The sequence below is a fragment of the Carassius carassius genome, chromosome 11, assembly GCF_963082965.1.
Source record: "Carassius carassius chromosome 11, fCarCar2.1, whole genome shotgun sequence".
Classification (NCBI taxonomy): domain Eukaryota; kingdom Metazoa; phylum Chordata; class Actinopteri; order Cypriniformes; family Cyprinidae; genus Carassius; species Carassius carassius.
The window spans coordinates 21,835,167-21,861,958 of record NC_081765.1 but is presented as its reverse complement, the minus strand read 5'-3'; the positions used below and the strand labels follow the sequence as shown (position 1 = coordinate 21,861,958).

Below are 26,792 nucleotides of genomic sequence, written 5' to 3'. Positions count from 1 at the left end.
CAAGGAGTTATCATCACTGTAACATTAAAAATTATAAATTATTGACGTTTGACAATTTTTTATTATTTGCTGATGTGTGTTTAATGTACAAACTAATTCATGATCTTGCACCACCACCTCTTAAACAATGTGTGACTTTCTGTAAGGACAATATCAGGCAGACTAGGTCATCAGTTAGAGGTGACTGTTCAACTAAATTTAAGAGAACTGTTTTTGGACAATCGGCTGTTTCAGTAATAGAAGCAGAAAGATGGAATTTAATACCTGTTTATATTAGAGAGTGTTCAACACTTAGTATTTTTAAAACTACGCTTAAAGTATGGCTTAAGGAAAATCAGATATGTGATCACTGACTTTTTTTTGTAATATAATGTAGTGTGATGTGATATTGTATGTATTGTATTGTTTGCCACTTAAAATTGTTTTTTTGTAACAACATCCTGCCCAGGGACTGCAGATGCAAATTAGCTTTATAGCTAACTCTGGCACAACACTGTTGTTGTGCGTTGTCCCTGTACAAATAAACAAACAAATAAATAAATAAATAAATAAATTTAACAGACACATTTATGCATTCCTTTTATCAGTTTTGTTTTACGTCTTGTTTTGTAATACATTTTGCATCTCTGCACCAGGAACTATATAATTCATTAAATGACATGTCAACTAATAACAACGTCATTCGATCAATAAGTATACCGGTAGTTTCTAAGCAGCTGTCCAAGCGTCCTTAAGCCCTTGAGTTATCATGATAATAAATATTTATTGTGTTTATTATTAGCACAACTAGTCTACTCTTAAGGAAAACCTTGACTCTCTCTGGAGCTTCTTTCCCATTGAAAAGCAGGACGAGAACAACACAGCAAGAGCCCACTGATTGGACGGCTCAGCCTAAGAGCCTTACAGAGCAGTCTAATCAAACAGCAGCCACATCAGAGAACCTCAATATCCATCACAAAGAGATCTGTCAGTGCATGAGTGGGTGTTTGAAGGAGCAGTGCTGCATTTGAACACATACCTGTGCAAACCAGCCCGTCATGTTTGTCGCACTCCCTGTCGTCGCACTCGCAGAATTCCCCTGAAATGTACCACTCCTGTGGTGAGCAGATACAGCGACCACAGTGACAAGAGCCTGCAAGAACAAATTAGCCTTCCGTCACACAACGACTGGAGATCCATTAGTCTTCCCTTAATCTCCTGTGCTATTTCACATGATTCTAAAACACTTGAAGCTGATATGGTTCCTAATTGGAATTTAAATAGAGTAAATTGTTTTCCTAAATGCGTGAAACAGCTGTTATTTACAAGGTCAAATTCCATGTGAGGCAGGAATAGACCAATATACAAGCTAGGCCAGTCAATTGGCCGATATTTGGCCATTTGGAAATATTCTGCATTGGCTGATGATTCAGGTGCACCATTAATAAATTTCTGGCCAATGCTGATAAGCCAATAATTATTTTCATGTTTTGGACAATTAGCCTACAAATAAATGTCAGATTTAAATGTCAATAAATAAATAAAAAGAATAATTTTTTTTTTTTAATGTATGTATGTTGAATTTTACTGTCCATCTCACTCAAAAATAAAAAATAGCTAAAATTTTGCTCACCCTCAAGCTAAGATGTAGATGAGATGTGGAGAAATTTAAGATTACGTGACTTTATCACCAATGCATTCTCTGGAGTGAATGGGTGCCATAAAGTGTAAAGTTGATTCAGATGAGATGACTTGTTCATTAGAGAAAGCAATATTATGGATAGAGGACTCCAGCTGGAAGCAACGGTTTGAAGTTTTCACTTCACTAGACGTTAATTGATGGACTGGAGTTGTGTGGATTATTTGTAATTATTGTGATGTCTGTTTTCTGTGATGTTTGTGTGAATGGGTATCCCATTCACAGCAGAGGATCCATTGGTGAGCAAGTGATGTAATGCTACAGTACATTTCTCCAAATCTGTTCAGATGAAGAAACAAATTCATGTTGGATGGCAAATTTTCCTTTAAATGTAGGTTGCTGTTTTTACTCTGTTATTGTTACATGTGCAAAATAAATTGTCTATAATTTACTGCAGTTTCCTAAAGCAATATGGAAGGGGGTTGGGGTCGCAATTTAGTTGATAACCTTGCCTGCTTGGCCAATTAACAGGTCAAGTGTTATCTCACCCTTTGAGTAAATGTTATTTAAAATAAGTGTTAATTGGATTTCATCATTTGTGTGCTAATTTAATTTCATCTTTTGAATGAACATTGCATTTGCTGTGTTTAGATTACTGACCACTTTCCCAAATGCATCAAAAGGCTCAGCAGATCATAGAGACCATTATTCGGTGCCAATAATTTCTACGATGTATTTAGGGTTACGATGCTTTGCAAAAACATAGATATTGGACTTCAGATAATAGTCAACATAACTCCAAAAAAGTGGTCTAATGAATTGTGACTCTCATACAAACAAGTTTATTGTGAAAAATAAAATCCATGTAATTCTTCCAATGTTTCAGACTTAATAATGTTGATGTTGTTATGACAAGCAGAACAACTTTCCTGCTGATTTTCAAACATTCACTTGAAAAAAATGATTGAGTATCCTATGTGAAACCAGATCTCATTTTCACAACCTGGCATCAAAAATAAACTGTGTTCCATCATAGGTGCCGACAAACACTGTATATAAAGCGTATTAGTGTGTCTCTTAACTTTACATGCCCAGAGATAGGAGATGAATACTCAGAGGACTATGTGTCATGTAGAAATTGGTTAAGCTTTATCGTTTTTTTCCAGGATGCTGACAGGTCATATACACACCTCTTATTAAAGTGTAAAAAAAACTTAAAGCTTCATTTTTAGTGGTGTGTGTAGTTTTTGAGACCAGCTGTACAGGTTGGTTTAGCAAATTACATGTTAAGGATTCTGTCAGACAGTCAGCAAACATGTTTTACAAATTCTGCTTGACTTTACTTTCTGTGTTTCTTTACCTTTTATTAGAACAAATAGGCGGGAAACATTGTGAGTGTTCATCCATCTATGGAGATGCAAATTTGATTGACCAATCCTATTCCCTCTCTCTCACCAATAATTTCTGTCTCTATCAACTAAAAGTGTCATAAACCCTCCCCAAAGTGTAGAATTGATTACTGGAAATAGTTCAGTTGTGTTTGCTATCCACCAGAGGACCATATGTGGGAAATCGATTTAATAACGCAGGTTGTTTGCCACCAAACAAATGAGGGAACCCACTCTCATTTTTAAAAGATGACTGACAAATTTTACATCTTAAGGTGCCGCTCGAAGCATCATATCTCCTACCTTTTCCAGAGCATATGACACCGTCGGCCGTCTCGCACAGGCTCTTGCTCTGCTCGTCCGTCATGTCACAGCTGCGGGGGAACTGGCAGTGCTTCCCAAACCATCCATCATGGCAAATACAGCGGCCACACGAGCAGAAGCCGTGGCCTGGGGGAGACACACAGCACACACACAATCACTATCTCTCCTTACCAAAGAAAACCAGCATTTGTATCTGCCAAAACAAAGCAATGGACTGATTGATCCAAGCAAATATAATTGGTTCATACAGACATGGATTCGTTTCCAGACTGTCAAATGGTGTTGCGGTTTATGGGTCTTATCACTTATGAATCCCGTGGGATGAACCTCTATAGCCTCTCTGATAATGTAACGATAAAATGTAATTCATAATGATCTACAGTAACTGTATAAACTGTGCTTGCAGTCAATTCCTTTGTTTCTGCTGCCTAAATAGATAAATGCGACTTATAGTCCAGTGCAACTTGTATATGTTTTTTTCCTCATCATGACGTATTTTTGGACTGATGCGACTTATAGTCCGAAAAATATGGTAGATAGATATATAGATAGACAGACAGACAGATAGACAGATAGAAAGTGTTTCCATTACAAAATGTAATATTTGATGAATGAGTCATTTAATCATTGTTCATGACATTGTTTCATTTGGAAAAGAAGTGAGTCATTGACTCAAACACTGAACTGATTTGTTCTAAAACTTTGATTCATTTAGATACTGTGGAACAGTATCATACTTGTAGTTGTCTCAGGATTAGCATTCAGAACGACAGTGCTTGTGTTCAGGCGATAGGCCTATTATTTAAATATACTTCCCAGATGGTTTATTACCATAAAAACTGTAGCAAGTATGTAGGTGACGACAGTAAACAAGCATGCAAGACACAATAAGGCTAAGGACTGACACTAATGTTGATAGAAGTTTGAAATTGGCAGATATTCAGCTTCGAAAAAGTTAAATAGATCATTAACGATTTAGAATAATGTTTCGTTTGAACTGTGTTAAAATGTGGAAGAGAACACTCTTTGTTGTTTGTGTATCTTAGGCTGCGTTCCAGGCAGGTTTTTGAGCTCGCAAGTCATGACTTCAAACCACGATTCACGACTTTGTAGCATTCCAGGCAAGTCACACCAAACTTCCTGAGCGCAAAGAATTGTAGCTAGATTATAAATTTTATTGCAACTTTATATTGTCCTAAAATCTATTTATTACCGTGTACCATTTGCATAAACACTGCATCCGTAGGCAATATTATCCATAGGGGGTGCCATTGTTGTTTCGCGGGCTATGTAATGTCAGAGCTCGGAACTGGGAGTACATCGATCTAGTACGAGTTCACAGGTGGAAAGTCACGGGTTTGAGTGCTGTTCCAGTGCACTTTCACGGGTAGAAGGTTGGAAAAACACGGGTTACGGGTTGCCTGGAATGCGACATTATTATGCCTTGATGTGTTGCAACTCGTGATTTTATAACGTAATGGCGCAGGTTAGGGGACGTCTGCATAATACAAAACAAAGAGAATAAACGTTCAATAGTTCCACATCCAAATGCTTAGCTGTAAAAATGTTTTTTTACATATTATAATAACAATGTTATTTAATAATAATATTAATAATAATGTTTTCAACTTCAAAAGGTGTCTTGTTACTGAATCCTAGAAGAACATTTCCATTTCCAAGTTTTCCCTCAGTAGTGTCACGGGCCGGCAAAGAAAGACCAGGGTCTGGGTCCAAATTCAGGGAAGAATCTTTTAATTAGAACAAAATCAAAAACAAACAAGGGAAAAACAAAACAGAACAGATAACAAGGACAAGATCAGGATCAGAAGCAACCGCAAGACACCAGTAACAAATAACAATTAATACAGCCAGACAGAGTGGTGTTTGAGACAAGAATATATAGTCCATGATGACAATGAGCAACAGCTGTGTGTGTGATTGAGAGACAGGTGTGCAGAGTGAAGGTAAATGAGTCCGGGAGCAAGGGAGAAACACAGGTGTAGCAACTAAAACAATGATGAGGTAACAAGATAGGCGGGGTAAGAAAAGAGACAGGACAAAAGCACATGGCACCAAACAAACACAACACTCACAGAAGACAGTGACAGAAAGACAGAAGACTGTGACAAGTAGAAATTGCATGATTTGTGTGGTGCCTAAACACACTCTCTATGGTTAAAACAAACATCAAAATGTGTGTCTAATCTGTAACAAGACACACAATTGAAGATATGAAACTTATAAAAGAATTTAGAAACAATTTGAATTTCAGACTCAAGTCAAAACAACTGCAAAACAATACTCTTTGCCAGCTTTGCATTAATTGTTGAATTTCAATAGCATGTTTTCTGATATAGTTCTGTGACTAAAACAAATATAAAAAAGCTCTTATATAAACCAGTAACAAGACACTACTATAGTTTATACGTAAATACGAGTGTATTTATTGGATTCAATTTCAATAGCGCATACTTTTTGTTATAGTTATATTAATACAATACAATATAACCTTTTGATTATAGAATGATAATGATTTTAATATAAATTTTCTATTATTAATATATTTATAATAGTAGTATAATAATAAACACTAATCACATTTAGTGGTTATAGTTATTTGTATTTGTCTTTGTATCTTTCAAAGACCTTGGTGCAGAAATTGCTCGTTACGTTAGCAGTAAAACAAAACAAAACAAAACAAACAAACAATAAAAAAGAAAACAATGGGAAAATACTAATTGTTTTATCTTTCCACATGTTTTTGTAGATGGTCCCTACCTGGCCTCAGTACAATATATCAAGGAGGATTAAAACAATGTGTTTGCAATGTGTGTTCAGTTATACATTCTAATATTTTCAGACAAAACATTTTTATACATCTATACTTATCCACTAAGAATTTCTTGATTTTTTTCGCAGCTGAATATCTGTCTAATATCCAACGGCAAACCAACTTTATCTCTGTGACAAAATGGTCCATTTTATATGTGGTGCATTGCTACTCCAAATAAAAACATTTGGATGTAACTCTGTAATCCTTTGAGTAGTTAAGTTTGTTACCAATTGAAAGGAGTTTAAAGCTATAGTGGGTGAGTATGTTTTTAATCTTTAAGTTGATAAAATTTTGATTTTGAATGCCTTCGTCACTTCTTGTCACTTTGACATTCAAAAGTGAGTGCCGCTTTGGGAGATCTACAGTCATGGCCAAATGTTTTGTCAGTGACATAAATTTGGTGTTTTGCAAAGTTTGCTGCCTAAGCTGTTGTGGTGTTGATTCACATTGTTTCTAGATTATATAAAACAAATTTTTACTGTTTTACTAAAGAGAGAGGTTTGACTGCAGTGAAGAAGTCTTCAGGATGTCCCAGGGACCGCCTCCTCCTGTTGAGTCAGCTACAGAATTGTGTCTCCAGCAGTGCAGAACTTGTTCATGAATGGCAGCAGGTTGGTGTGAAACATCTGCACGCACAGTGAGGCCACGACCTTTGGACAATGGCCTGTTGTCAAGAGGGGCAGCAAAGAAGCCACTTCTCTCCAAGAAAAACGTCAAGGACAGACTGAAATTCTGCAGGAAGTACAAGAATTGGACAGCAGAAGACTGGTGCAAAGTTATTTTCTCTGAAGCTCCTTTATGACTGTTTGGGACATCTGGAAAATTTATTGTTCAGAGAAGAATAGGTGAAAGCTACCACGAGTCCTGTGTTGTGCCAACAGTGAAGCATCCTGAGACCATCCATGTGTGGGATTGCATTTCAGCCAAGCAGGTGGGCTCTCTCATAATTCTGCCCAAAACACTGCCATGAATAAAGAATGGTATCAAAACGTCCTGCAAGAGCGACTTCTTCCAAATGATCCATGAGCAATTTAGCGGTGTTTCCTGCATTTTACAGCATAATAGAGCACCATGTCACAAAGCAAAAGTGATAAAGAAGTGGCTTGAAAATCATTACATTGGAATTTTGGATCTGTGGCAAGGCAATTCCCCCGGATCTCAATCCCATAAAGAACCTGTGGCCAGTCCTCAAAAGGCAAGTGGACGAGCAGAAGCCCAAAAATTGTAATAAGGCAAGAATAATTTGCCATCAGTCAGGATTTGACCCAGAAGCTAATATCCAGCATGCCAGAGAAAATTGCAGAGGTTACGAAGGACAAGAGTAAACACTGTAAATATTGACTTGTTATAGATTTTGCCAATAAAAGCCTTTAAAACTTATCATATGGTTATCATTGTTTTTCAGTATAACATAGAAACGTGGAAAACAATCTACAAATACTAAAGCAGCAAACTTTGCAAAACACAAAATTTATGTCAGTGCCAAAACTTTTGGCCATGACTGTATGCATGGGCGTTATTTCATGTAGGCTGTAAGGAAACGAAATGTCCCCTGAAGCTGAACAGTGTTTTTCTCTTAATCTTTAAAGAGCAGTTGGTGACTCACTGTGAGGTGCACACTGAGCTATAGAACAGCTCCTCCTTCGAATGACTCGTTTCTGGAACAGTGCTCGGTAAAGTAAAGAAATGAGGATTTCCCCTAGAAGACATCTGGCTGGGCAGAAATGTGTTCTAGATATAAAAACTAAACAAAAGGATGTGCCCCAAATCAAAAGATAGACAATAAATATGAACAGTCTCTTCAGTGCTTAGTATGTTTTCTGAATATCTAAGGCATGTCTGAGGACTTACAGATATATAGCATTTATTTTATATATAAAATATATTTTAAACACAAATCAGTGCTAAGAAAAGGAAAAATAAAAACAATTGTTTGCTTTCCACAACTGAGAGAAAATATATTTGTTGTGGGCCAAATCACAATTTAGATTCATTTGTGAAATATGCTTGTCCTAACACAGAGTTCTTACAATATATACTTAGTTAGGAGGTTATGAAATGCCAAAGTGATTAAATAAACAGTACAGGTATTGTTTTGGGGGTGGTGGTGGTGGTGTGTGCATGTATTCCCATTGCACCTCAAGAAAACTGCAAGACATTATTGTGTGACTTTTTCTCTTGCTCTCTCTCAGTCATTTGTTTTGTGGGTGTAGGTATACAGGCTTGAAGTTTGATGCACTCTTGGTAGAGCTACACGCTTGACTGCTTCAATCAGCCAGCCTACGAGAGCATTTAATTGCTTTGGTGAGTGGCACCCCAGTCCTTTCAATTAAAGCGCACCTGCAAACCCTGCTCGTAAATGCAATTCGAGAGTGGGCATGTTCAAATTCACAGTGTTTCTCACGCTTATCTTTGGAAGGATATTTTGAAACAATGCAGCCTAGTCTTAAACTCTCAGATAAGTGCCTTTTAAAATTATAAAACATTAAAAAAATATATAAAATCCAGTCTGAAATATTGAGGATCCTGCATTTCAGTAAAACACTTTCATGTTAATACAGCTGAAATGGCTTCTCAAGGGCTAAAGATCCCATGATAGGCATATCTGAAGGCTGCCCTTTATTTGAACAACAATTCAGTCCTGCAGGACCGTCTATGCAATTAGCTGAGATGAACATTTCATCAGTGTGTGTGACTGCTGTCTCTCTCTGAACAGGCACAGCGTGTTTCCACACTTGTCCTCCGTTAGCAGGCTCTCATCTGTCTGACTGTGACTCGGGCAGTTGCAGCAGACGAGCCCTTTACATATTTAAACATCTCCTAGGGCTGTGCCACACAAGTGCAGTGGGCCGAGCTGTGGCGGCTGGTCGCTTGGTGACACAACACGATAAGAATTCAGAAAGAAGCTGCATTAAATCTGTATCCCCACCAAAGGGGAGAAATGTCGTTCTTTAGATGCTGGCTTGTACCACGGGTGAAATGCTTGTGCTCATCTAACATCACATTCTCACAAGGGGTTCTTTGAATGGCACCCTGCACTGGTTGAAAATCGATACAAATATTTGAAGATTAAACTCGTTTGTTATTTTATAAGTTAATTTAAAATGTAATAATATCTAATAGGATTGTTGTTTTTATCAAATAAATGCAGTCTAGGTGAGCATTACATTACTATGGTCATTCTGTTTTTCACAGGATTCTCATAGACCAGCACAATCTAGAGATGGACAAACAATGCCAAAGTTTAAGTCAATGCTTATTTTGTCCTGCTGTCTCTGTTTCTTTGTATTACCTCCACAGGTCTCTCTGTTCAGGTCCTCACACTGCCTGTCGTCACACTCACAGTTCTTGCCGTGTACACGTTTATCTCCGGGTGGGTGGCATGTGCACTGGCCGCACACACACTGCCCTGAAACACACAAATACTCTGTGACTGGCAAGAAAACCAAAAAAAATTAAATGACAGTGAAAACCAAAGCAATCTGTGGCTATTTTTTATATTTTGTTATCAAGATTTTGTATGAAGGTAGTTAAAATCTACGTTTCACCTTGAATTTGGCTCATCAAGGTCAACTGGAAAGCTCTTTGCACTGGAAGCATTCAGTGCCTCGGTCTATGCTTATCATAGAGCACATTAGTCTGCTAAAGTGGGACTGTCGTTGTTTGACATTGACAGCCGTTACAACTCCAGCTCCGTGCAGGCGAGGAGAACAACAAAGCAACGCCCTGTCTGACAACCCCTCAGCCTGCCAAGCAGATAAAAGCTGCGTGCTGCTGTTGCCACGGTAACTGGTGATGTCATAACACTTTTCCTTTATCGATTAGTTTGAGTGACGTCATGTAGTCCTTCCCTTAGGCTTGCATGGCTACCCCACATTTAACAGCTAAGCCTGCAACAGAGAAGTGCTCAAAACATGCAAAGAAAATTTTTTTATGACAAACCACCTGTCTTTTCTGTCTTATTCCTTAAATTTTCACACCTCTAATAGTGCTATCCATCACTGGTACCAAATTATACAGAACTGTCAGTGACAAGTGGAGCTCGATGAGTTAAAATGTTCAAGAAATCATACTGACAAACTAAACTACTGAGCATAAATTGATACTGCTCATTATTCAGTGCCTTTATACAGACAGTACGAAACACATGATGCACTAGACAGCCAAAGTGTATCTTTTCCATAAGCTTTCACAGTGGCTTGTTGCATTATATGTCAATAAATGGAGAAAGCAGCGCTGGCAGCTTCATTGTGATTAATGGCTCCCTCGCTGATCATGTACTGCGCTTTGGTCCGAATCGAAACAATTAATTCCATCACAATATTTGAGAGACAGCCATCCGGCAAGTTCAATTCTCTAGGAAGCTATGCTTACGCAGGTGCCAAGACAAAAGCGCCGTTCCTCTAAATTGTTAAACATCATAATGGCTCAGCATCATCAATTTCCAATAATATGAGCCCTAATTCATCTCTAAGAGTTACATTATTATAAATTTATGATCATGGTGCTTAAACCCTGAGACTGGGATTTAAAGTAAACGCTGTACAGGGAGCCGTGCCAGCTGTTCTGTGTTAGACCAGGATTTCTACAATATTGTCACTGTTCAGCAGTTTTCTTGAGACATGATTTACAGATTTATACTGCATAATAAAATTACATGTATTGGTGTGCTTTTCTACATTGGAACACCTGGCAATTGAATGTTGACAACTGGATAATATAGCCAAAAAGGTATGTATACACAGTTCTTAAAAAAACACTTTCGAAAAGTAACTAAACTTACAAAATGCACCTTTGGAATGCTTGTGTTTAATGCAGGACACTAATTCTAATCTCTCATACTATTTAGGACAAATGTGAATTGGGCACAGCCATTTAGAAAATATTCTTTGGCATATCAGGAATGATTGTTGTTGATGAATGCCAAGACTCTTTCAATCTTTTGCCACAAACTTGACAAGGACAATCAAGCTTGTAAAGACACCAGTGTTTAGCTGCACAGACCACTGGCAGCTCTGACATTAAATGACAAGCATGCCGGAGCAGTGCTGAGTGTATCCTGATGTGTCCTGTGAAGCATGAACCTGCCAAATACAGAGGTTCATGCAAATGAGACTTCTGCGGTGCTAGAGGGAGTAAGGAGGTTTCTCACTCTCTGTCTTTTAAAGTGCAATCAATAAACGTCAAGAGCCAAAAAGAACCAGAGGTGGACCATTTCATAGTAGGGTTTTAGATGCAAATGGGTGTAGGTTTGTATATATGAATACAAAATTAAAGACCTTAACTGTCAATAAGAGCACTGGACTGGTCTAGGGTGAAGTATTAGCTTTACCACTTTTTCTTTGGAGATATTTAGCTTCTGTCAGACAATCTTGAAACATAGCATTTGGAAGCCTTTCAATTGGCACCGGAAATGAAAGGTCAAGCCGGACAGAATGAGTTAAGATATGGCATTTGAAGGCATCGCGAGTCCACTTTTCAAGCGCTTCTCACTAGCAGCTATAGGGACCACCACAATGAAAGGACTGTGCTTGTTTATGTTCATAAATCAATAAGTATAATTCACTAATGTGGGATATTTGTTTTGAAAATTTCAAATTTCTATAGCATATTGGTACCTTGGTATATAATTATATTCATTTATCTGTTTAACTTAAACGTTCAACCCACAATTCAACAGCATGCATATACATAGAAATTGGACATATTCAGAAAGTACATTCCCTCTCAATGCAGAACACCACTTGGTGTATGTGCACCAGAGAAGGCTACCATTATCAACATCAGAGGAAGTGATTGCAATCAGCCCTAATTCTGCTGATTTGCTTTAAAAGATTGCTCATCACACCAAGCAGTTCCTACAACACACTGGATATCAGTCAACATCTGCGTGGCAAATTAGGCCTCTTTTGCCTCTCCTGTAAGATGGCTGAGAGTGTTGAACGATTGCTGCTGTGCATGTTAAATCAAGATGCATTCTTTGTATACGGCTCTGTGCTGTAATCTGTAGAGTACATTAGTGAACTAATGAATGGTGTAAAAACTAACACTCAGTAGCTTCCGTCAGTGCAATCACTCATTTGTTGCTTTTCAAGTGGAGGGATATACAACCATATAGTAAATATCTTTTTGATATCCTATCATGACATGTGAAACGATACCATTAAATGTGAAATGTTAGATGTAAAGATCATAAGCAATAGAACTGCTGACAAGTTCACAAAATAATCGTCTTATCTGCAGTAGAAACTGTCTTCCAGCCTCAGCAGAAACCCTCCCAGAACAGGTGTTTCCTGGAGGATATTCCAAGCTTAAGAGAATGAGAAATCCTCCAGATTTTCACTTTTCGCCATCTCAGCTAGCGCTTTGTCTCCACTCAAAACCATTTACAAGCTCTTTCACTGAATCCTGCTTTATTCTCCCTGTCCATTTGCTACAAGTTTTTATGAGTCACCGGAAATTATGAATCTTCTTGGGCACATAAGTAAAAGAAGCAATGCTAGCACACACAAAATCTAATTTTAGTCAGATGCTTTGTGAATCTCAAGCAAATGCCCTGTGGCATGGGAATCCCTCATATGGGGCTTCTCCGTGGAACTGTGTAAATGTTGAATTGATTCAGCCAAGTTGACAGTCCTTCTTAATTGTGGGAGTTAAATTCAGAATGGAGGAAACCTGGATAATTATCTACTGTCAGGATAATGGATGCAGCAAGCAGACCTATAGCTCCAATCATGGGTGAAATTCTATGTAAACAGATGAATAAATCATCATTTGCTGGCCACGTCTCATAGCTTACAGTATGGAGGGACAGTGAATCTATGGATTATTGATGCTGAACTGCAAAGCCACAGGGTTTCATTCAAACTGCATTCAGGAAAAGATTTAAGATCTAGTAGAAACACACCAAGAGGTCTATAATAGCTAAAGAAAGCTATCCGTTAGCACTCCCATTCATCTCAATGGCAGTTGCTCGGCTGGCACAGGACCCTCTAAAAAGCACACATTTTTGAGCCAATCACCAGGGGCCTCATTTATAACCGTTGTGTAGACACAAAACCTGCCCTGAAAGAGGTGTACTCAACTTCCAATGCAAAAGGTGGGATTTATAAAAAAAAAAAAAAAAAAAAACTTTACGGGAAAATTTGCGCACATGCACGCAAACTCTGACCCATGCATACAGACTTTTATTGCTTGAGAGAGAAAAGTAATGAAGTAAACAACAATTTTAAACTGTTTTAATGTTTAACATCATATACATTAACAGTAAATATTCCACTCTCATGAATGGAGATAAGCACTGTAATTACATAGTCATTACGCAGAAGTTAAACCAAAATTATATGACTTTATACATAGCCTGTTTGTAGTCGATGCATTTTTTATTACTTTTCCTGTGGTATGGTATGATATAATGACAGCGAGGAGTGCTTTTGTTACAGAATACCCAGGAGGCTGAGGAGTAATAGAAAGATAGTTTTATTGAAGGCACAAGCAGAGGAACGGGTAGTGCTGGGTAGAGTGATGAATGGTAGCGATGAATGGATCCGTGATAGTTGGGTGAAGACGTCAGAGGAGGGAGGTGTACCACACACACGCACGATGGAGACTTGGATCTTCGGAGGATCGCGTCGCTAACGAGGCCGGATGCTGACTGAGTGCGTGTGTGTGGTATTTATAGTGCTGATGTGATTGGGTCATGATGAGGGTCAGGTGGAAGTGATTAGTATTCCGGTGAGGGCATGCGCTGTGAGTGAGTGGAGGTTGAACCTGGCGTGTTTGAAACAGTACCCCCCTCCCCACGGCCCACTCCTGAGGGCCGAGGACCCCGACGACGTGGTGGACGTCCTCTTCCCCTGGGAGCTGGTCGGTCAGGATGATTGGAGTGGAAGGTATTAAGTAAGTTAGGATCCAGGATGTTGTTGCGTGGGACCCATGAACGTTCCTCTGGACCATATCCTTCCCGGTCAACTAGATATTCAAGTTGTCCACCACGCCGCCGAGAGTCCAGGATGTCTCTAACTTCATAGGCCGTACCGTCTTCTAGGAGGAGTGGAGGCTTCGGTTTCACCAGGTTCTGTGGAAGGAGAGACAGAGGGATGGTGAGGTTTCAGGAGAGACACATGGAAAGGGGGGTGAATCCGGTACTCAGGAGGTAATTGCAGTTTATAAGTGACCGGATTGATCTGCTGAAGGATGGTGAATGGGCCAATGAATCTGGGACTTAGCTTGCGGCAGGGCAGGCGCAGGCGGATGTCCCGGGTGGACAGCCAGACCTTCTGACCGGGTTGGTAAGTTGGGGCCTCGGACCGGTGAAGGTCGGCTGTCGTTCTGCGTCTGCGTAAGGCCCACTGGAGTTGGTGGTGTGCCGCGTCCCAGACCCTCTCGCTCTCCTGGAACCAGTAGTCAATGGCGGGGACATCCGAGGGTTCACCTGACCAGGGGAATAGTGGATGTTGGTAGACGAGTACGCACTGGAATGGAGTGAGTCCGGTGGTAGGTTGTCGAAGGGATTTTTGTGCGTACTCGGCCCACCCTAGGAACTGGTTCCAGAAGTTCTGGTGGCCGTGACAGAAGGTACGGAGGAAGCGTCCAATCTCCTGGACCTTCCTCTCCGTCTGCCCATTTGACTGGGAGATGGTATCCGGAGGACAGGCTGATGGCCACACCTAGGAGTTAGTGGAAAGCCTTCCATACCCGGGAGATGAACTGAGGACCTCTGTCCGAGACAATATCCTCTGGGATGCCGAAGTACCTGAAGACATGGTTAAATAATAACTTGGCCGTTTCCATGGCTGTGGGCAGACCTTTCAGGGGGAGAAGACGACATGATTTAGAAAATCTATCCACTATGACAAGAATGCAGGTATTATTATCTGAAGGAGGAAGATCAGTAATGAAATCCACCCCTAGGTGTGACCACGGGCGACTGGGGACGGGCAGAGGATGGAGCTTGCCTGATGGAAGATGGCGTGGGCTCTTGGATATGGCGCAGTCTGTACATCCGTTCACGTACCTTCTGACATCCGAGGCCATGTTGGGCCACCAGAAGTGTTCTTTAAGCAACGAGAGGGTTTCATTGACCCCCGGGTTACCAGTGCCAAGAGATGTGTGAGCGGAGTGAATGAGTGGAGTGCGCCGTGTCCTGGGAATGTACTGATGTCCCGGTGGGCAACCCGGCGGGGTGTATGTAGCAGGATCGGTTGGAGGAAGGGTCTCGGTGGACCAGGTAATGGGGCAGATGATGACCTTTTCAGAGAGAATGGTTTCGGGTTCTTTGAGTTTCTCTTCAGGGTCGTGACACCGGGACAGGGCATCAGCCTTTACGTTCTTTACCCTTGGGCGATAAGAGATGGTAAAGTGGAAGCGGGTGAAGAATAGCGCCCAGCGGGCTTGTCTCTGGTTTAACATCTTGGCAACACGAAGATACTCCAGATTTTTGTGATCCGTGAGAACCAGAAAGGGGTGTTTGGCTCCCTCCAGCCAATGCCTCCATTCTTCCAGGGCCAACTTGATGGCCAACAGCTCCCAGTTGCCGATGTCATAGTTTACCTCCGCCGGGTTGAGCTTCCGGGAGAAGAAGGCGCATGGGTGGAGGCGACTGGGATTCCCCTGCTGCTGAGATAGGACCGCTCCTACTCCGGTAGTTGAAGCGTCGACTTCCACGATGAAGGGTCGGTAGGGGTCAGGATGGACCAGGAGTGGAGCGGTCGTAAAGGCCTCTTTGAGGGTGTTGAAGGCCTCTGTTGCGGCAGGAGTCCAAGAGAGTGATTTTGGTTTGTTTCGGAGGAGACTAGTGAGAGGGCTGGTGATGGTACTATAATTTTGGATGAACCGTCTATAGAAATTGGTAAAGCCAAGGAATCGTTGTAGTTCTTTGATGGTGGTAGGAATGGGCCAATTTCTGATGGCATTAACCTTCCCCTCGTCCATCCGGATGCCACTGCTGCTGATGTTGTACCCAAGGAACTGCACTGAGGGCTGATGGAAAGAGCATTTCTCAGCCTTGAGGTAGAGCTGAAAGGCCCTCAGGCATTGCAGGACCTCCGCAACGTGGCATCGATGTTCCGCTGGGTTCCGGGAGTATATGAGGATATCATCAATGTAGACGAGGACGAACTTATGGAGGAACTCCCGGAGCAGATCGTGAATAAAATCCTGGAATACGGAGGGGGCGTTAACAAGTCCATACGGCATCACACAATACTCATAGTGGCCAGTAGGGGTTATGAAGGCAGTTTTCCACTCGTCCCCCTCTCGTATCCGGATGAGGTTATAGGCGCTGCGGAGGTCCAACTTGGTGAAGACAGTGGCACCACGGAGATGTTGCAAGGCAGCTGGGACAAGGGGAAGTGGGTATCTGAATTTGACGGTTATGTTGTTGAGAGCCCGATAATCAATACAGGGTCTCAAGCCTCCGTCCTTCTTTTCCACAAAGAAGAAGCTCGAAGCAGCAGGGGAGGTAGATGGACGAATGTAACCCTGGGCCAGCGCCTCCTTGATGTATTCCTCCATGGCCTTCTCCTCCGGAATGGATAGGGGGTAGATCCTTCCTTTAGGCACTGGTTCACCCGGCAGCAGATCGATGGCTCAGTCCCACGGCCGGTGTGGAGGCAGCTTGGAAGCCCGTTTGGGGCAGAAGACGTCACTGAAGGGGGCGTAGCAGGTAGGGATGGAAATGGATTGGTTTTCCACTGGGCTCTCTATTGAGGTGGAATAAACTGGAAGAGGTGCAGGGGAAGGTTTGGCTGGGACAGGACAACCAGAGATGCAGCTCTTGAAACAGGCGTCGCCCCACTTCAGGACTTCGCCCGTTTTCCAGGAGATGACAGGATTGTGCTGCTCCAACCACGGGCGCCCTAGAATGACATCAGCGGTGGATTCCTCCAGAACCAGCAGATGGATCTCCTCGTGGTGGAGTAGTCCGGTTTGGAGGGAAATGGGACCCACACTATGACGTACACATCTTCTACTCAACGACCTGCCGGTTATTGTGTGGACTTGGTAGGCTGACGGCGTTGCCGTGGTAGCTAATTTGAGTTGACGGCAGAGGGCACCAGAGATGAAGTTGCCGGCTGACCCAGAATCGGGGAGAGAGAAGAGAGATTTCAGCGGCAGTAAGTGTCACGACAGTGGTGAGTGGTTTCATTTGGTATTTTGAAGGGAGAATGGCACTCACCATGGGACGAGGAGGACGGACTGGGCATACAGTGATGATATGCCCCGGGGCTGCACAGTAGAGGCATAGATTCTGGGCCAGCCGTCTTTGTCTTTCAGCCATAGAGAGTCGAGACTACATACGGGTGGCGAAGCGGATGGAAAGCTGGATGAACTGTTCAAGTCCGATGGTGTCCTTGTATGCAGCGAGATGCAACCGCACTCGAGGTCAGTAAAGCCTGTTCGTTCCATCCACTGGAGGCTGCTAGAGTCCTAAACTGAAGGGCATATTCATTGACAGACATTTTTCCCTGTTTGAGATTATACAGCTTCTGACCAATTGACGAGTCCCAAGCTGGTCTGCCAAAAACTTCTCAGAAATGGTCGATGAAGCTGGAATAAGACTGGATTCCATAAAGAATCTGCCCACAGTAGTGCTTTGCCTTGCAGTTGAGAAATTACGAATGCTACCTTGGATCTCTCGGTGGGGTATTAGTGCGGTTGCATCTCTAAGACGAGCGAGCATTGAAGGAGGAATCCGCTGCACTCCTCCGCCGAACCAGAGTAGGGCGCAGGCCTGGCCATGGGACTGGCGTGAACGGAAGGTGAGGAAGTGCTGGCATCGTTGACGGAAGTGCTCGCTGGTATGGGGGATGCAGGTTGAGCTGTGAGTGTCCTACGGAGTGCATCGACCAGATCTTGAAAGGGGTCTGTGAGGCTCATGCTTGTGCCAAGCGGTGTTGGTCCGGTTTTCTGTTACAGAATACCCGGGAGGCTGAGGAGTAATAGAAAGATAGTTTTATTGAAGGCACAAGCAGAGGAGTGGGTAGTGCTGGGTAGAGTGATAAATGGTAGCGATGAATGGATCCGTGATAGCTGGGTGAAGACGTCAGAGGAGGGAGGTGTACCACACACAGCCATGATGGAGACTTGGATCTTCGGAGGATCGCTGGAGAGAGGTAAGTAGAAGTAGAGTTAGTCCTTAGAGTTAGCATACAGGTAAGACCTTGTCGCGAACGAGACCGGACGCTGACTGAGTGATTGGGTCGTGATGAGGGTCAGGTGGAAGTGATTAGTATTCCGGTCAGGGCATGCGCTGTGAGTGAATGGAGGTGGAACCTGGCGTGTTTGTAACAGCTTTAGGTGCACAATAATTTATCTTTAAAATAAACTGCACATCTCATGTTATGAGAAAATATTTTTAGCGAGAACAATGATCAGTGATGTGCACTTACTCTGATATTGTGGCGGACACTGCTGGATTTGGTGGAACAGTCTATTGTCCGGTTTGAACTAAATCAATGATATCAGCTTACTGTAGCCTACAACCACAGCTGCATGGAGGTGTTGATGTCATGTGAAGGCATCTCCACAACAATATGAAAAATACCACTGTATTTGAAGGCTACATCTTGGGCTGATAATTATCAGGACATGTAGATAATTGTATATATATATATATATATATATATATATATATATATATATATATATATATATATATATATATATATATATAAATAATAATCTTTTTCACTAAAAATAGCTAAAAGATGTTCACCTTATCAGCAAAACAGCATTAATTTAATTTAATTAGATTATTTATATATATATATATATTTAAACAATTGAAATATTATTTGGCCAGTGGAAATTAATGAGATCAACTCTCGTTTTTATGGATATATTGATATATTTATTCTAAAACATAACAAGGATACTGGATGATTTTTAGCTATAAAATTTAATGTGTATGACACAAATGGCATTTATAGTCCTCATATAATCTCATATTTCTTTAATGTCTTGTACCTTTGACGGTTAAACATGGTTTCACGTGAATGGGAATATGCATAGAAATTATATGCAGATGAGGTTATGCATAGTAAAACTAGGCATTGTAAGCTCCATATATGGTCATTTTGGGGAGGAGTCAGGGTGGATTAACTGGGACCTAACTGGGATTTATAAAGGGATATTTGCGCAGGTTCTGGCGTGGTTTTATAAATCTGAAACTTTTGTGCATATGCAAAATCTAGCTTTTGTGCCTATGTACACTTTTAGGATGAAATCTACAGAGAGTTTTATAAATGAGACCTCTGTAAATACCGTGTAACTAATGATCCTGGAACTGCAGGAAAAAGATACCGATACTGATTGGCTGATGGCACAGTCCCAAGTTCTTGACTAGTTTGACAGCTTGACAGCTAGTTCTTGACTTTATTATTATTATTTTTTTACTTTACTTTAAAAAATAACCTTACTTAATTTTTTATGCATAATATAGTAATACTTGGTTTTTAATAATTAAACCAATCATAATTATTTAAATAATTACTAAACAATGGATTATTTAATCAGAATACATGGTTGTACATCTTCAGTCAGTCAGTACCGCAATAAATTAAATAAAATGGCTTCCCTCCAGGAATTCTTTCATTCTTGTATATTTTTTTATTTCCTGCCAATTAATTATTGAGCTTGGACACAATTTAACCCACCACTTGGTTGAAGCAGATTTTAGATGCTTTAAATATACAGCTGAAGGAATTAAAACTAATAATTAATTTGAGTGACTTTGTTACAATTTAATAATTTCTTTTTTATTAGAGGTACAGAACTCACGTCCTACTCTCTATGTTCCTCAAAAGACCAGAACAAACAGTTTTTTTTAAAAGAAATCCAAGTGAAAAGATCCAAGCCAGAAATCCCTATGTGGATTTAGCTTTTTATACACATGGTTCTGAAGTAAAAAAAGAAAATATAATTCAATGCATCTGGTTCCCATTTGTTTATAAGTTTCACCACAAGACTTACTGCCAGTTTCAGTGTTATTTCAGGTGCTATAGAGGAAACGTGCCGAGCTAAAGACTTGAGGCATAAAATGCTGCTATGTACCTGATTCTTCCAGCCTGCATGTTCACATTTGTGTTTCTTAGGATCGTTGGATCTAATCATTACTGACACTGTATACAACAAACATGGACTAGCATTTAATATTTACTGTAGCATTGTAAAACAGGTTTTTAATTGAATTATGTGTAGGCTACACTTTTTGAACTCAGCCATTACAGCAAATATCATTCAATTTTTGACTTTTAAAATGAGACAAGTTATATTATCTGCTCTACGTTGCTAAAGTTTAAGAGAGCACGGGGATGGAAGTCCTTTAAAAGTGCACAGAACACAGGATCCATTCAAGTTAAATTATCACCTCACTCAGTGAAACAAGACTATCACTCTTCACTTTTCTTTTGCAGGGGAGAACTATGGAAATAGCAATTTTTTTGGAACAATTGCACTATAGTTCTGATTCATCTACTGTGAGATTTTTTCTTTTTAACAAGTCTCATGCAGAGACAGGCCAGCACCCCTACCTGAAACAATCCACAAGTTCATAATTGCCCTTAGAAAACGTACCACGGATTCATATGAGACTGATTTAAAAAATATTAATAATGAATGTGTTTTAATTGTTAAGTTGCCAAATGCCACTCTTACTACAATTCATATAAAACTGACATTAAATTTATATATGATCTTCAACTGTGCCAAATTTTTTCTATCAGAATCTACAACCCACAAATGCAAAGTTTTATTGCAGTAAAAATTACTGTAACTACTGCATGTTGGTGGAAAGTATGTAAAAAAAAGTTTTGCCAGGGAACCTAACAATTGTATGTGGTGATGTCTAAATTAGCTTGACAAAAATTTATGTTTAATATAACTGAATCCTGAAAAAGACATTTTAAGGGTCAGATCAAGTAGAGAGCAGTAAAACAATTAGAAACAGAAATAAACTGTTGTTTATCATAGTAGCTTTGCAAATCAATAATCTGAATCAAACAAACAATCCATCCAAAGAGGGAGAAATCAATGATTCACACAGCTCTATCAAAATCCACTGTTTGTCTTGTGTATTCAGACATCATCCTGCATCTGTTTGTGTTTAGCCGTAAACTACCACAGAGACACGTTTCAAATTAATTTCGAATTAATCTACAGGCTCCAAGAATGACATATACTGCCACAACAATATTATGTACCAACATGTGTTTCATTCAAACCAATCTATTCAGATTGGCATGCTAAAGTGACTGCTAATTTTAGCATTGTTATTTTTCGCTAAAGCTTTGCATCACACCATGATGGAGCAACTAATCAGGAGAGTCGAAAATTACACACTTCACCTTTAAGAGTCCTCTGGCCTACCACGCAACCCACACGTAACACCTCGGATCTGTGAAACGCTGCTGTTGGAACCCACTCTGGCACAGATGAATAGAGACTAATCATAATTACCTCTGCCAAAGCAGGGCAGGCTGGAGGTTCCCCGACACTTCTTCTGACTGGTTTCCATAGACAGCGAACAGGAGAGAGGATGATCGCATTTCTTTCCAGCCCAACCTTCCTTGCAGTCACACCTGCCACAGTTACATTGGCCGTGACCTTCAAACAGACACATAGCAGGATTTAGAGTCTTGTAATGGATGAACGGTTGACCAAAGCTCTGCCTGAAGCTGCCCTAGATACAGAAAAGGAAAAAGATTATACATTGGTGGTGTATGTGTGTTGGTTTATGGATTTGAAGTTAAAGGGCACCACTCACAGGTCTGGCTAACCATGAATGTAAAAAAATGTATAGTCAACCCGGTCCTCTGAGGCGAACGTAAGATTGAAGCACAAATGGCCGCAGAGTTATTCCTCAGCATTAGAAACAGATGTTGAAATGTTTCTGAACCACATCTGTTGTTTTTCAGCTCAGGATAATCTACATGTCCTGTGTTTATGCAAGATCATGAAGAGGTGGGGTAAACGGATATCGAACAGTTTTACCCTGCCTTGTTTTTCAGCAACTGTCAGTATTTCTACAGCTGGATTTTGGAATATAAACCATTTCCTTTCGAGGGGGTTTGATAAAGACAAAACTGATATCAATCTGAGAAAAACACTGCCTGAGTTACAAGTGGGATACAGATTATATAAATACAACATAAAGTGATAATAAGAATGAGATGTTTTACAGAAATGTTTCAATTTTTGCTTCACCTGAACAGAAGTCATCTGAGTACCTGTCGTACACGGCATGGCAGCTTCTCTCGTCACACTCGCAGGTCTCTCCATGGATGTCACCCCAGTCTCCTGAGGGATCCACATCATAGCAAGTGCACTCGCCACATACACATGTGCCTACAAAGACGGTGAAAGTATGGTAAACCTCCTCTGAGAGTCACACTAGGCTAGATTTATGTTTGGAATTTATTAACAGGCATGTCTACAGGCATATTAACAGGCATGACTCTCAAATTTATATAAGACTTTAGAGGAGTAAAGTAAGACTAAAGTAAATATAAAAAATACCACAAAGGCCACAACGTTATTTAATAAAAGAGGCTTATTGTGGTGCTTATTCATTCAAAAAATGTATATCTTCTTGGATAATTTCATTAAACTGTTTTTAACATTTAAAAAAATGCTCAAACAAGCCTTTCTTAAGCCATCATTGCTCACTGAAAATTACTTTAAAAGGTCATGGATACCTTAGAATACCTTTTATGATGTTTTCATAATAGGTCTCTTATCCTCATTAAGACTGCATTTATTTGATTAAAAATACAGTAAAAACAGTAATGTTGTGAATTATTTACAATTTAAAATGATTTTAGACCTTAACATTTAATTTATTCCTGTGATGCAAAGCTGAATTTTCATTATATTACTATAATGAATAAATATCTTCATTGTCTCATGATCCATCAGAAATCATTCTAATATGCCAATTTGGTGGTCAGGAAACATTACTTATTATTATTAGTGGAAAACATTTACATTTAAACATTTAGCAGATGCTTTTATCCAAAGCGAAATGAGGACATTGGAAGCAATCAAAAACAACAAAAGATCAATGATATATAAGTGCAATAACAAGTCTCAGTTAGCTTAAATGCAGTACACATAGCAGGGGCTTTTAAATAATATAATAAATAAAAAGAATAGAATTAGAATAGTGAGTGCTAAAGTTAAAGGTTCAAATAAAGATGGAAAAGATGTGTTTTTAGCCGATTCTTGAAGATGGGTAAGGACTCAGCTGCTCGGATTGAGTTGGGGAGGTCATTCCACCAGGAGGGAACATTTAGTTTAAAAGTCTGTAAAAGTGACTTTGTGCTTCTTTGGGATGGCACAATCAATCGATGTTCACTTGCAGAACGCAAGCTTCTAGAGGGCACATAAGTCTGAAGTAATGAATTTAGGTAAAGGGGTGCAGAGCCAGTGGTGGTTTTGTATGCAAACATCAATGCCTTGAATTTTATGTGAGAAGCTATTGGTAGCATGTGCAAGTTGATAAACAGAGGTGACCTGCCAAAAGATCATTGCAATAGGCCTAGAAAACTGTGCTGTTTAATATTTTTGTGGAAATTGTGATATATGTGACACTGGACCAGTCTTAAGTCGCTGGGGTATATTTTAAGCAATAGCCAAAAAAACACTGTATGGGTCAAAATGATGGATTTTTCTTTTATGCCAAAAATCATTAGGATATTAAGTAGATATCATGTTCCATGAAGATATTTAGTAAATTTTGTACCGTAGATATATCAAAACTTAATTTTTGATTAGTAATATGAATTCATTTGGACAACTTTAAAGGCGATTTTCTCAGTATTTCGATTTTTTAAATTAAATTATTTAAAAGTTTTTATTAAAGAATTACTTTTAGGACAGACTATGTTTATGTTTTAAAACCAAAGGGTCCGTGCCAGGTAAGGCCATTTTTCGTTCATTGGAATATGAGTTCAAATTGTTTTGCCTGTGTTAGGAGGATTAGGGCTGACTGAAACAGTTAGCTGCACAGCACTATAATTGAAGTGATGCTGACAAGGAAAGCCAAATTTCTCCTGGGGGCCAAATCCTCCAGAGCCCAGCTGACAATAAAGAGGCCATGCATGGCAAGGATTGATGAGGATGCTTACTCTAAATTCCAGGTAATCTATTGCTGGGGCGACAGTCATGGCAACACAGAGCTGCGGGAAACACCTCCACTCTGATGAATCCAAGTCAGACCAGTTGAAGCACAACTGGAAATCCTGTTTTCTCTTATCTGTGCAGTGAAAGCACACTAGGAAGTGAGCCAGCTGGCGTCCTGTGAGCAGGGGGCTAAACCACTGTAGTTGCCACAATTTAAAGGCCTGTCAAAGATCTGTCCTCTTGTGAATATAGACCTTACATTGCGCTTGATTTGCATTATGCAACCTCCTGAAAATGCTTAAATAAATGGAATGAGCTGTATTATTAAAGTCATGCTTGTAAGAGTATATTGTGCCTTAGTGTAAAACTAAGAAAAGCAAATACAGTGATACATGTAGTAGCCCACACTTCAGTAACCTTATCAGTGACTTACTTACACTGGGTTAGGACTCAGTGGGAGTCCATTGAGGGAAGGAAGAAGTGATTAATTGAAGCCCAAGTGTGTCTTCCAAATGCTAGTTATATAATCATTACAGAACCATCTCTAACCTTCGGTAAATTAGAGCTCCACAATATCGGTTATTAGCCGATATTAGCTAATTTTAAATCTGCATCGGTCAATATTGCCCTAGTACAAAAGTAATAAATTTATTTCATACTGAGTATACATATTTACTGACATATCGCTCGATACTTATTGATATAAAAATATATATTAATTGATTTAATTGGTTTAAATTAAACATTAATTGGAGTATTATTTGTGCACAATGCATTAAGCCTAATATATGTTATAATGTCACTACTGATGAGGTTTGTATGAACTTTAAATAATATTGATCTTTAAATGCAAGATATTTAAAGTGTACCTAAAATATACATGCACGTTCTACTTAAGCACAATCAAATATACTTCAGTATATCATTTGTTGGACTTAAGCAGTACTACCCACAATTAAAGTGCATTCAGCAGACATTAAGTATACCAGTTTTCAATTTAGCAGACTTTAAGTATACCAGTTTAGTATAAAAAAAAAAAACAATTGCAGGGCATTTTTATTAAGTACATAAATATGTAAATGTGTTTAAAATACATTTTTATACATTAACATTCAGAAGTTTGAGTTCTGTAAGATTTTTTCATTTTAAAATAAATAATTTTATCCTGCAAGGATACATTCAACTGATCAAAAGAAAAAGCAAATGTTTATATTTTATTGATATTATACTATATATAAATCAACTACGCCACTTGTCTCCATTATCAATCACATTCTAACACTGCTTTGTTAATAAACTTCAGCTTTACATCTTATACTGTACGTCCTATCTGTCTCTACCTCTAAGATTTCTGTCTGGGATAGCGTTTCAACACCTTGACCAGACTGAGAACGTCTTTATCCCATCTAAGGGACCAACCAGCTTAGCTTTCTTTATAGACATAATTTGTAAATGTAAACTCTTTACTTACTGGCCTGTCTGCAAGTTGTCCCCTTTTCAGGCCTCCCTTTGGCATCCCATATGTGTCAGAATAACATTTAATAGACTCTGCCAATAAGAGCTTTGCACATGTGTTACTAAATTCTGGACTGGTTTTAAAAAGTAGCTTTCATTAGTTGTTTTAAAACCCAAGCATTTTTGCTTTTTTAATGCTTTTTTTTCCAAAAGGTTTTTAAATCTATAACTTTGCATGGTTGTATTTCAAAGTGAAGGGCAAGCTATATCATGGATTGAGAGGTTGACTGACTGAAAGAGGCTGTCATTTCACACAATAGCAGCGATCCACTGACACCTGCCATTCACTGTGCTGAACATATAATTAACAGAATATAAAATACACAAAATGAGGCTGGATTGCTTAAAAGAGCCCAAAAATAATGGATATCTTTCACTATGTGCACTGGAACTATTAAGTTCACTCTTCTAGGGCAACAGAAATTAAATAGGATGATAAAAATACATACATGATCAAAAGTATGGATAAGTATGCCTAAGGAAGGCCATGAGGGATTGTATACTCTATTGGAAAGTGTAACAAACTAGGAACACTTGGAATGTGTAACTACTGGTTAAATGCTGCAGAAACCTTTTGAGGCAGAAAAGCAGCATGGTTGCTTCTGATGAGTGGACACGGTTTGCGGGCAGATTACTTAACCACAGACAGTGGTTCAGACGGAGGTTGAGTTTATGCTGTGTACCACTTCACCCTTTTGTTGTAATCAATTTGAGAGAAGCTCCCTTGAGGCTCACCGGCAATTGGAGTGCCAAAGCTTTTTTGGCAGCCTGACGTGTCTTAATGGAGAATGCATTGTCCCACTCTCATTTGTGCTTGTCAGGTGAAATTACTTATGTTGTATACAACTGATGGAACAATTAGACTTATTTCAGTACAGATTCTCTGTGGAAAACCCCTCAAATAAAATTCTAGTTTGATTTAGATGCCCCTGCAGTAGCATTAAGGATAACCTAAGTGAATCTATTATTAGGTAAAGTTATAAGGTGACTG

General features: G+C 39.7%; 1 protein-coding gene across 1 annotated transcript in view; it reads right to left on the bottom strand.

Annotated features, from left to right (window-relative positions):
• The window catches only part of LOC132152475 (integrin beta-like protein 1), a 48,164-nt gene that overhangs the window by 4,921 nt on the left and 16,451 nt on the right, over window positions 1–26,792 (bottom strand). The window contains exons 6-10 of the mRNA XM_059561233.1: window positions 22,370–22,510; window positions 21,623–21,769; window positions 9,456–9,572; window positions 3,310–3,456; window positions 1,019–1,132 (exon numbers count right to left, since the gene is read on the bottom strand). Coding sequence (XP_059417216.1) covers window positions 1,019–1,132; window positions 3,310–3,456; window positions 9,456–9,572; window positions 21,623–21,769; window positions 22,370–22,510 — 666 coding nt within the window. The remainder of the gene's footprint in view (window positions 1–1,018; window positions 1,133–3,309; window positions 3,457–9,455; window positions 9,573–21,622; window positions 21,770–22,369; window positions 22,511–26,792) is intronic.